The sequence below is a fragment of the Condylura cristata genome, unplaced genomic scaffold (assembly GCF_000260355.1).
Source record: "Condylura cristata isolate star-nosed mole 26May11 unplaced genomic scaffold, ConCri1.0 scaffold00025, whole genome shotgun sequence".
Lineage (NCBI taxonomy): Eukaryota > Metazoa > Chordata > Mammalia > Eulipotyphla > Talpidae > Condylura > Condylura cristata.
In genome coordinates, this window is record NW_004567126.1 from 7,185,325 (window position 1) to 7,197,594 (window position 12,270).

A 12,270-nucleotide genomic window follows, 5' to 3' on the forward strand; every position below is an offset into this window, starting at 1 on the left:
TAGTAGAAAATACTAATAGATATAGTTTATTGATTTTCACTTTTCTCAATACCAGCTATTATGAAAGATCATTTCACAGATAACTTTTTCTCATACTTTGTTAGATTGGTTGACTTAACAGTGATTTTACCCCATTTTATAACATTTATTGAGGATACAATGTACTGTGGACATGATAGAAAGATGTTAGCGCCTATAATGATAAATTTTAATCTATACTGCCATAATTTTACAAGTTGAAGTTTACTTTGTTTTTTGCTAACTTGGCTGCCCATTTTTGCTTTATTTTTTAAGAATCGCCCCACTTGTTTACATGCAGTCATGGAGAAAGTAATCATACAAAAGGAAAAACTAGATTTGGTGTGATAAAAGTAGATAAAGATACCATTTTGTGACTCTGGCAAATCACATCATCTCTCTGGGTCTTATTTCCACATTTATAAGGATGATCTTACAGTTAGGTGATCTCTTAAGTCCCTTTTCTATGACTGAAAATGCCTTCACTCAATAAATATTTTCTCACTATCAATTATATGCCTTGTAGTAAATCCTACAAGGAAGGAGAATTAAGCCAACAATAGAGTCAACTGTGTTTTTACATTTCCTGGGGATATCTCACTATGCACACCCAACATGTTAAAGCTTCAGGGCAATGAAAGGTAATTGTTCTTCACACAAAAGCAGAAGAGGCCACAATAGCTCTGAGAAACTCCATGGGAGGGAGATACCTTTCATTTATTTTACTTTCCAAAGGGCTTTTTTGAAATACAGTGTAGCAAAAACTATACAAACCTTATAATCAATAAATATCACAAATAAAATAAACCTGTATAACCACCGCGCAGTTCAACAACTAGAATGTTGCTAGGCCTAAAAGTATCCTCACAACTCACCATACTTCCTCCTCAGTGTCACCAGATTTGTAATACCAGATAATAGTTTTCTCTATTCAACTTTTGTATTTACAGAATTACATAGTATATATTCTTTTTGACTGACTCCTTTCACTTAATGTAATACAAGATTCATTCAAGTCACTGTGTTTAGCTGTATCACATTCACTTTCATTGCTGAATATATATATATGACATTTATGACTAAACCACACTTTATCCTCTTGAGAACTGGGTTGTTTCTAGTTTCTCAACACTGTATTTATAACACTGCTATGAATGCTTCTACACATGCATGCAGATATTTCTGTTGGGCATACACCTAGAAACAGTATTGTTTAGTATGTTTAACTGCCAGTTTTCCGTAGTTGTATCAGTTTATATGCATTCAGCATGAGATTACATTTACTTCGTAACTTGGTCTGCATTTTATGTATTGGTCTTTGCCTTTTGAGCCATTTGGAGGAACAAAACTGGTGTATCATTACAGTTTTAATTTACACTGCAGATTGGTTAATGAAATTGGGCCTCTTTTCATATGTGGATTAACACTTAGATATTCACATTTGTAAATTACCTGCACAGGTCTCTTGACCTTTTTTTTTTTAAAAAAAAAACCATACTGTCACTCTTTGCTTATTTATGTGACAGTGTTCATTGTGTATTCCCTGCATAAGCTGTTGTTACCCATATTGCAAATATCTTCTCCCACTCTGATTTGCATTTTTACTCTCAGTGGCATCTTCTGATGAGTTTGGTTTTTAATTAGATTTCTGGATTAATGTGTTTTTTTAAGAGAGATTTTTTTCCCCTACCTCAAGGTCATACAGACATTCTAGAAGTTTGATTTTTTTGTTTGTTTGTTTCTCCCCTTTACCATTAGCTTTTACCTTCAATTGAGATATGTCCCTTCACAGACTTTGTTTTCTTTTTTTTTTTAAGGTTTATTTATTTATGCATACAGAGCTGGGGTACAGGTGGTGAAGTGCAGGGGTGGTGAAAGGATTCACCAGAAACAGAGTAGGGAACAGAACAGGCTGACTGATGTAGTACACTGCTGAGGGGAGCAGCGGGCGGTTTAGGAGAGGTCTGCGGCGCCATGTGGACCACCTCTGGGGCGGGGATCGAACTCATGCTGAAGTAGCTTTAGCTTCTTAGTGCTGTGCTTTAACCTACTGTGCCACCAGGGAGGGTCTGACTTTGTTTTCATTTAAGGTAAGGGAAAATACCTGTGCATATTGAGGATGAATGAAAATGATAGTTAGGGGCCTCCCTGGTCAAGTCTCAGCACTGTCACCGCATCCGCCTGAGTTTGATCCCTGGACAGGAAGCTAACCCCCATGTGCACAGCAGACCTCTCCTGCCTGGCCCACTGCTTCCCTTAGTGTATTTCAGTAAATCCTCCTGTTCTGCCCATTCTATCTCTGGTGAATCCTCTCATCCCCACATCTCTGTCCTGCACCCCAGTTCTACATTTAAAAAAACAAATAGTAAATGTCTGAAAAAGAACAATATTATGAAAGGGCTCAACTTATAGAGGTAAAGGAGAGAACTTCAAAAATAAAAGAGAACAAAAAGTATAGGGGAAAGAACAAAAGAGTAAACTAATGTTCATGCTAGAGCTTTCTAGCCTTTTCTCAGTAAAGTTATAGTCAGAGTATTTGCTCAGTACAATGTCACCGCAGTGTCATTCACAATAACCAAGAAGTGGAAACAACCCAAGTATCCATCAGCTGATGAAGGAACAAATAAATTGTGATAAATACATACATTGGAACATTATTCCACCTTAAACAGTAATATAATTCAAGTATATACTACAATGTGAGTGAACTATGAAAGCATACAAGGTGAAATAAGCCAGACACAAAAGAACAAATATTGTCTGTTTTCACTGAATGTGAGGTACCTCAGATAGTCAAATTCATAGAAGCAGTAGAATGGTACTTATACAGAGGCTGTGGAGGGGGAGTGATGAGTTTGATGAACTTCAACTGTGAGTTTCACAGCTTCAGTGTGGGACGATAAAAGTGTTCTGGAAAGGAGTCACTGCGCAGCAATGTGAATGCATTTAATACACTGAATTGTACACTGGAAAATCATTAAAATGGTAAATTTTGTCATGTGTATTTTACAACAATTAAGAAAAACCTGGATGGATGTTCAAAGTTAGGAAGATAAGATTAGACTTTGGACCACATATGTAAGAAATGGATGTGGCAGTGGTTCTCAAAGTGGGTTCATGTGGCCACCATGTTTTGATCATCATATTAAGCTGTCATATGCTATTTTTTAGTTTCAGTCTCGCACACTAGTATTGCAGAGTCTACAAAAGTTGTATAACTTGGAACAAATTGAATGCAGAAGCAGATACAAACATCCATCTGCTTTCTGTTTAAGCCAAACCTTAAAGAGATTCACACAAATATAAAATGAGGCTGCTCAGATATTTTATGAAATATGTGGTGAAATTTTATTTTCAGAAAGGTTGTTATTTGTAAAATAATCCATTATTTGTGTTAACATGTAATTGGTTTATAGGAAAATTAATAAATATTTTAAATGTGTTGATTTTTAATATGACAAATATTGACAGATAAGGCCCACAGTATAATCAGAAAGATAAAAGTAAAATCTCTTTGAGGTGGTCAATAATTATTAGGAGTTTAAAAGTTGAAATGAGAAAGCATGAGAGCTTCTGAGCCAGAGAATCAGTTTTTTTTTTTTTTTTTGGTTTTGATTGTTGAGCACTGTGGTTACAGTAGGATAGAGTTCCATAAACATAAACAAAGTTTTGTATAGGTTCTTTAATAAATAGAAAGCAACTTAAGCATCAAGAAATGTTTCAGGAAGAGAGACTTAGAAGAGATGACCTTTGAATTGAAGATTAATAAGGAAACGGGCATTTGCTGGAATTATCACCACTACAGAGCTGTTCAGGAGCCACAGGGCTCAAGGTGATCGTTAAAGCTCTTCGTGGACAGTGGATGAACTGCAAAGGCATAGTATAGCGTGCTGAGAAGTTTGACTTCAGAAGGAAAGCAGAATGGGTAGAGGAAGCTGTTGATGAACTTCAAGAGGATGAGTAATACAGGACTTTACATATTAGGAAGGGCAGCCAGTGAGTTTGTGATTGGTGATCGAGAAGCAAGACTCGTCTGAGAAAGCAAGCCACCATTGAAATGATCTCAGTTAAACATGATGAGACAGTGGAAATGGGAAAAGTAGGATATATTTGGAGCTTTTTAACAAGTGGAAGTGTAGGGTTGATTAAGATTTGTTTTGAAGGTCAAAGGAAATCAATTTCCTCTCAAGTTGCTCACAGTCTAGTGGAAAGAGACAAAATTAATTCACAATTTTAGTAGAAAGTGAGTCATAAGAGGAAAAGGAGGAAATGGAAAATTTTGGGGTTTTGAGGGGTGAGGGTTTTGGTTTTTGTAGCTTAGGATGACTCCCTATTGATGGCATAAACTAAGTAATTCCTAGAGATGAAATAAGATTAACTGGACAGGAGATTGCAGTAGACAGTCTTGTAGAATCCTAACTTAAAAGGTCAGTGGGGGAAAGCCACAGTGTAGAGCAGGTTGGGAAGATAGAAGTCCTGTTTTAAAAGTGTGCTTGCTTTGCCTTGTCATATCTGAGTGGAACCCTTGGCAATGAATGAGATGACCCAGTTAGGTTGTAAAGAAGAGGACCAAGAGTTTTCAAAATCAAGCAACTGCAGTGATTAGAACTGAAAATGAATTAGTGAAGGACGAAAAACAAGAGATCAAACAGGTAAACCAGAGATTAAAAGCAAAGAGGGTAGTTTAGAAGAAGCCATGTAAAATGGGTCCTGAAGTGTGTATGTTGGTTTTGGATTAGGGTTAAGGTCAATGGACCTTTTAAAAGAATTGGGTTTGTATTTGTTGAATCACATTCTGACTGGACAGGTAGGGGGTATGTGATTAACAGTTGGGCTAACTGAGCACTGAAATGGGAGGAGTTGGGGGAACTGTTCCACTAAAATGGGGGGGGAGGGGGTTTGAAATAGAAGCCAAATTTGAGATTTCAAAACTGGAAGTTTGGAAGATTTTTCCTATTCTACTGACTCTTAAGATAAGAATAATATGTGAATTTGACACATTACATAATTGTAACACAGCACTGTGTCTCTTCACTATGCCATGCATGAGCTTGTTGTGACTTACTACTGTTTGCAAGTTTATACCCTTAGATGCCATCAGTCTTAGCTCCTCACCCTCTGTTTCATGGTAACCATTTTTAGTGTCTTTTTCTTTTTTTTTTAGGTACCTGGATAGATTTTTTGATGGACTTCTTATTGATAGCTAACTTAGTAATAAAACCATTGATTTATATGTGGTGCTGATTGGTGATAAATGTTTATTTTGTTACAGTATCCTTCTTCATGCTTTGAGAATTTACCTTTTTCCATTTCATGAGAAAGTTTTATTATTCTTAGGGTAGTGTTTATTCAAAACAGCAAGTTCCAATATGAAAAGGGAAGGGAAGGGAAGGTGGTTTGCACAGACACAGACACAGTGGGCAGAAAGAGCTGCCCTGAAAGAGGATAGGTTTGCTAGGAGAGGCCTGATTAGTCAGGCAGGCAGAGTTGTGGGGCTGGTGGAAAGAAGCACCTGCAGGGTCACAGGTGGGCAGGAGAGTTGCTGTTGTATATAAGTGTTCTTAACAATCCAAGGAACATTCAGTGAGGGAGTGTATTTTTCTCTTCATTTGAAAGTACATTTGTCTCATGAAGTCATAAAATCTCATTCAATGTTTTGGGAAGAATTAAAATATGAAGTGATTTTAAAATAATGATGTGACAAGCACTTTGGATGAATACATCAAACATTTTTAGCTTCATTTTTCAAAGTTTTGCCATAATGTATTTCTGAGTGGTATTGGACAGTTTATACCAAATTTTAGCTCACCTTTAAATCCTAGGATGTCACTTCTCTATAGACCTTTCACAGTAAATGGACAGTGTCTGCATTTTTTAATCACTAGATTTGTAAATTTTGGGTGGAAGTGGTACTGGTAACCTGTCCCATATATCTATGTGACATTTATAGAGAGGATGGAAATGAGAAAAATCTCAAATTAGGAGGTTTTACTCTTTGCTTTAAAAATAAGTTCTTTAGGGCCCTCCCTGTCCCTGGTGGCACAAGGGGTTAAAGCGCAGCACTATGAAGCCACTGTAGCACGAGTTTGATCCCCAGCCAGGGAGGTGCCCCGCATGGTGTGGCAGATCTCTCCTGTCTCACCCACTGCTCCCCTCAGCAGTGTATTTCAGTCATTCAGTCAGTCTGTCTGTTCTGCTCTCCACTCTGTCTCTGGTGAATCCTCTCAACCCCTTCACCTCTGGCCTGTACCCCAGTTCTTGTATGCATAAATAAAGAAACCTTAAATTCTTTCTGCCCACTTATGCCTGTGCAAGTGTCCTTTCCTTTTTTTTTAGGTAATAAAACTTCTCCTTTGGGTATAAAAAATAAAAGTAAATACTTTATGAAGGGCAAAGCAAGTATACTTTATTCTATACAATCCAGATTAAAAAGGTAGCTAGTTTGGTGTTGTCCATTATGCATTAGCTCAGAACTTACACATGGATGCTTTAAGTGCCAGAGGGATCCAGAGCAGCAGAAGTTGATGCCCTTTCTCTGAGAGACTGAGCCAGACAACTTTGTATATTTATAGTTACAAGTCTACTTTCCCATATTTTTTTCCAGCCGCTATTTAAATAAGGCTTTTCATATCTTGTCCAAGAAAGATAAATTCTCATCTGCTTTTATAAACAACGTGATATCCCACACTGTCACAGAACATTCTGCACCAGCGTGGATGCTGCTTTCCAAGATCGCCTGTTCTTCACCTAAGCTGGACTACTCCAAAATAATAGAATCCTGGGAGAAAATCAGCAGGTTTGCGTGTTTATAACATAGCCACTGAAAGACATGAAGATCCTCGAAAACAGTTTGAGACTTAAAGAAGTGTGCTATTTTATAGCATCAAGTAGCTGGGTTTTTTTTTTTTTAATGCTGGCATTAAAAACAAACATAAGAAAAATGGGAAGTACTTAAGCTTTGACTTTACCCTTTGCCCATTTATATAAAGTGCCATCATGTTCCTATGACTTAACTCCAAAACTCCTTTGCCCTAGTAAATAAAGTGCCGTAATGTTCCTGTAACTCCAAAACTCCTTTGTCTTAGCACATAAAGTACCATAATGTTCCTATGGCTTGACTCCAAAACCTTGCTATCCTACTTCCTTCTGTGTTAATAATTAAGAAAATTTTGTTGGCAAGAATGTTTACTTTGGTTCTATATTAATATTTCTTCTGCCCTTTCCTAGTCAAAAGAACCCCAATTCAAACACCTTAGGACACATTCTGTGTGTGATTGGACATATTGCAAAACATCTTCCTAAGAGCACCCGGGACAAGGTGACTGGTGAGTGTGTCTGGCAGAGACTTTCTTGAAAAAGCATTGCTTCTCAGTTTTTATTTTTGAGCAGTTGAACTCTAAAGGTTCTAACTTTCTTTCAGATGTCGTCATGTGTAAACTGAATGGGTTCCAGTGGTCTCTTGAGTTGATAAGCGCAGCTGTTGACACTTTGCAGAGGCTCTGTAGAGCCTCTGCAGAGACAACTTTGGAAGAACAGGTATTCTGCAAATTCTCCAGGTGTGGTCGTGATTTGTTTGTTCTTGAAATCGGTTCTGGGTTTTTCTTGTTTTTTTTTTTGAGCTTGAGAAGTGTTTGTCTCTATGGAGAACCTGTAAGGTGGGTAGTCCCCAGAAGCTGTTTGTGTACTTTATATAGTAAGGAAACATGTGACATGCAATTGGCATTTCCCAAGAAATGTTTTGTTTACATATGTATTTTACATATATATGCAAATACAAACAAATGAACAAAAAATCCAGAATGGTCCTTAGGCATTTATGAGTTAAATACAAATTCTGAGTGAGTAATGACTATAGAGATTTCCCCTAATGTTAAGAAAAGCAGTTCTCTAATGCAGAGGAAATAACATGCCATGGTAGCAAATGTTCTTTTCTGCTAAAGGAAGCAAATACAGAAAGCTCCTAGTTGTTCAAAGTAACAGTGCTATAGTTGCAAAAAAAAAAAAACTCTGAACAACTCTCCCATTACTATTTTAAAATGACCATACCAAAATTGATACTCATTAGAATGCAGTTATTCTTAATAACTGGTTTTTCAGCAGCATCTCTTTGATTTCCTATCATCAGTTTCACTGTCAGATAATGATTTTCTTTTCTTTGTGCACCATTCTTTTCTTTACCAGCGTTTTGAGAATTAAGAAATGCATCAATCAACTCTGGACAAGTTAAATTTTCTTAAGGTTCCCAAGTATTGTCAGCATCTTGTAAAGTCTTCCCATTTGCTACACCTCTGTCCAATAATTTTTCTAGTACAAATTCTTCAGGTTCTGCCTCTTCAACTCTTATTCTTGCCATTCTGTTTCTTTCCCATTATTTGCAGTGTAGTTTTATTGGAGGTCATTTTCTTTTCTTTTCTTTTTGTTTTAAAGGTTTATTTATTTATACATACAAAACTGGGATACAGGCCAGAGGTACAGTGGTGTGAGCGGATTCACCAGAGACAGAGTGGGGAGCAAGAACAGGCAGATTGACTGAAATACACTGCTGAGGGGAGCAGCAGGCATGGCAGACCTCCCCCTTGTGTTGGTCACCTCCCTTGCTGGGGATCGAACTTGTGCTACAGTGGCTGCGATAGCTTCATAGGGCTGTGTTTTAACCCATTGCACCACCAGGAAGGGCCCTAGAGGTCATTTTCATTGCAGACTTGAAGAGCTGTTAATTCACTGCCTCCAAGCTGCTCTAGTTGCTGAAGGCCTGTGCTTATCAAAGTTGAGCCATGTCAGGAGGTGGGGGTTTGGGGGACAGGGCAGCATGGGCCACTGGAGAGGGTATATTTGGCACCTCCATGTTGGAGTGCCCCTAGACATCCCCTCTCCCCACAAGGGGCCTTCTGAGAAATGTTAAAAGATATCCAGTTCCCTTAGGAAGCCATCGTCTTGGCTCTGGATATGAATAGCTTCTAGGAAGGTGTGCCTGCTGGGCATGTTACCATTTCAGAACTGTAGCCTAGGTATTTGTGATAAGCTTTTTTTCTCTTCTTTCTTTGCTACCCTCTTTACAGTGATGCTTAGGAGACAATTTTTCAACCAGTCAGAGGGTTCCCACCTACCAGATTTCTGATTATTTGATAAGTTATGATCTTGGAAAATGCCTATCCTGTAAGCTGTAGTACTCTATTTCTTGTTGTATCATGTTCCCACAGCTGCCTAGAGTTCTCAGTAAATATTTTATATACATGTATAAAATAAAAATTCAAACCAGTAATCTATGTGGGACAGAGGATTACTTTGGCTTCCTAAAAAGGTACCCATATCAATATCTCTAATAAATTATTTTATTACCATGTATTCTGTTTTTATCATGAAGTATACTACTAGATAATGCTAGTCATAATGACAAATTTTAGGACTGTTAATAATGATTATTATTCGTTGTCAATAGATGACTCTCAACAATGACTGATTAAATTTTATAATCACCAGAATACATTTCCAGTCTTCTTCCAGTCCTGAAAGAATGACCTGTACTACAGGCATCAGGACCATACGAAGTCATAGAGTTCATGTTTATGGCCTACTGGAACATTAGGTGCTATAATTGTTAGAGTCTATCTGGGAATTTATAAATTAAGAACTGAAAGAGAGGTAGAACCTATTAGTGTGTTAGGAAAAAGGCCACAGTTTTAGCCCTTCCAATAGCATCTCCCTTGATGGTCAACAATGGCCTAAGGTCCTGAGATTTTCCAGATTCTTTGCTTTTCCTCCTCTCTGTATATGAAGATTCTGCATTTTAGTGAGAAAAACTAACTTCTCATAGGTGATGAAGATATATATAGCTTAACAGCAGTTGACATACAAAGATTTAGGTCTTTGGTCACTTTTGGTATCTTTACATTTGGTATGAGTTAATAGTGTTTTGTGGCTATCATTGAGAGTAAGCTTTGCAACCTTGACCAGTTTTAATAGAAATAATTACTAGAATAAGAGGGTTGGTGGTCTTGTTCTTTGTACTGGTTAAATCTGAGTTGTGTGTTTAATAGTACAATGTTAGTGACAGTTCTTCTGAGCTATGTAAACTGAATGTATCCATAGGGGAGCAGGTAGATGAGAAACTTACGGAGCAGGCTGTTATAGAACAGCTGGGGTTTTAGCTCGGAAGTAAATTATGTGGGTTAGGCTGCCTAAATGAAATCTAATATATGAAGGACTTTCAAATGAAAGAAGAATTAGGATTTATTTGCCATTGTGTTTGTCTGATTTGGACCAGTAAGTGGAAATTAGGACACAGATTTTGGCCAACTGAAAAAAGGCCTCACTGAGACCTACCAAAAATGAAGGGACTTCATCTTAGAACAGGTGCTTGGGCATTGAAGATTTCACAGAGAAGCCGGACAACAGCTTGGCATAAGTTACTGTTTAGAGAGACTCCCAGTTTTGAATGACCTTGATGGTTCTTCCCAGAACCTGTGATTCTGAAAGTTACTGATTATACTACACAGCCACTTGTCTTCAGGTCTCAAACAAGTTTTCCTTTGTGTTCTCATTAAATTAAAGTACATAGATAGCAGGAGCTGTATGACAGTGGCATAGTCGAAGTTGGTCAGTTAAGATTTTAAAAATGTAAAGACAATAGTTTTGAAACATTTTATGCCAAGTCAGACTAAAACATTTGGGACATAGTGATGATTTACTAACAGCTTGACAAACGTCAAGTACCATTTTGTGGTGATAAAGGTCAAGACATAGTAACTTGCTAAGGGCACCTAGAAGAGAGTGGGAGAGACCCCTCATTGCCGTAAGAGAGGGTGCCTGGCCGAGAAGTCTGCATAGGGTAAGCTGGAGTCTGGGGTAGAGCACGTCACTCAACCCCAAGTGTTTGGAGTGGCCACTTTGGGGAAACAAGTCAAAGCTGTGAAATGTGACTGCACCCCTAGCTTGGCATGAAAGTGTAATTGGACGTGAACTAGAGGTGATGACCCCTTATGGTTATTTTAACAATAAAGACACTGAAAACTTGTCTCGAACAAATAAATTTCAGCAGACAATAACTACTTTTTAATTTCGTTTTAAAATATATTTATTACAGAGGAATTTTTTTTTCTTTTATAGAGGAGCACTGCTATAATGTCTTATAAATTAGGGCATCAGAGCTTCCTTAAATACATGCCTTTTGCTCTTTGTAATGTTGGAAGGCAGACGATACATTTTCACACATATGTATATGTATATGTACTTGTACTCGTTACGTAGACAGTTTTTCATAAATTCCACTTAGCCAGTTCTCACTGTCAGTGTGCTAGAGCATCAAAAGCACAGAAGCATGGTGGCTGGGGTTGCTCATGATTTAGGGTTTACACATATGGAGATCATCGAGCTTCTTGTGAGAAAATTGTGTTCATGGATAATCGATGTGTGGGTCCTTTAAAGATGAACTTGACTTGTCACAGGAACTCCTGAAGCAAGTGTGTGGGACTGTGCTCTCCAGCTGTGTGCACCACCTCTCCAACATAGTTCTGAGGGAAGATGGAGCTGGGAATGTGGATGAAGACCTGTTGGTATGTAGCTACTTTTCTTAACTGTTCTTTTCCTTGTACATGAAAGATGTACAAGATGACTTTATGATTTGTGCATCTAGTAGTCTGAGTAAGACAAGGTTTTCCATGCTTAAGGCTTATTCTGTTTTAGAAGGGTTTTTTAATTGGTAACTATTTCCCCCCTCATAAGATGTAGAGAGAAAACCTGATATAGTCCTCACCAAGTTGGAGCCTCTGAGATACCTGCTCCAAAAGGGCAAATACAGAATGTGTTATAAGCTTGGTAGAGTTAAGTTTGAAATATTAGATAGTAGAATGACAGAGTAGTGCTAACTGAACAGTTCTAAAATAAAAATCAGATATTTGAAAATTGAAAACTTGAGTGATGTCAGAGCAGCAAGATTTTGAGACATGATCAATGCTTTAGAAATTGTATCAGCACAGCAGAGCCCTGTGAGCTTACATGTGGAGCTAGCTTTCTAGTTCAAGTGGCTGGCCACATGGTTGATAGCCAGTATGTTCTGGTGATTCGGAATCCCACATCTTGCACTGTCCAGTAATGAAAACAATGAGCTACCTTCTGGTGCCCTCCGATATCGGCTATACTTAACCAGAATTGATATTTTCCTCATCTCTTTGAAAAGTAGTAGGTCACCTCTTTTGTATTTAGTTCCTGCTTTGTTGGTGGCACTTATACTACATAGTGATCAAATAGCACCTT

The 12,270-nt window shown here is 37.8% G+C and overlaps 1 protein-coding gene across 2 annotated transcripts in view; it reads left to right on the forward strand.

Moving 5' to 3' along the window:
* Nucleotides 1–12,270, forward strand: part of NCAPD3 (non-SMC condensin II complex, subunit D3) — a 60,295-nt gene that overhangs the window by 27,877 nt on the left and 20,148 nt on the right. For both annotated transcript variants that reach the window (XM_012729967.1, XM_012729968.1), the window contains exons 17-20: nucleotides 6,623–6,814; nucleotides 7,246–7,343; nucleotides 7,439–7,554; nucleotides 11,463–11,570. In XM_012729967.1, the coding sequence (XP_012585421.1) occupies nucleotides 6,623–6,814; nucleotides 7,246–7,343; nucleotides 7,439–7,554; nucleotides 11,463–11,570 (514 nt within the window). The remainder of the gene's footprint in view (nucleotides 1–6,622; nucleotides 6,815–7,245; nucleotides 7,344–7,438; nucleotides 7,555–11,462; nucleotides 11,571–12,270) is intronic.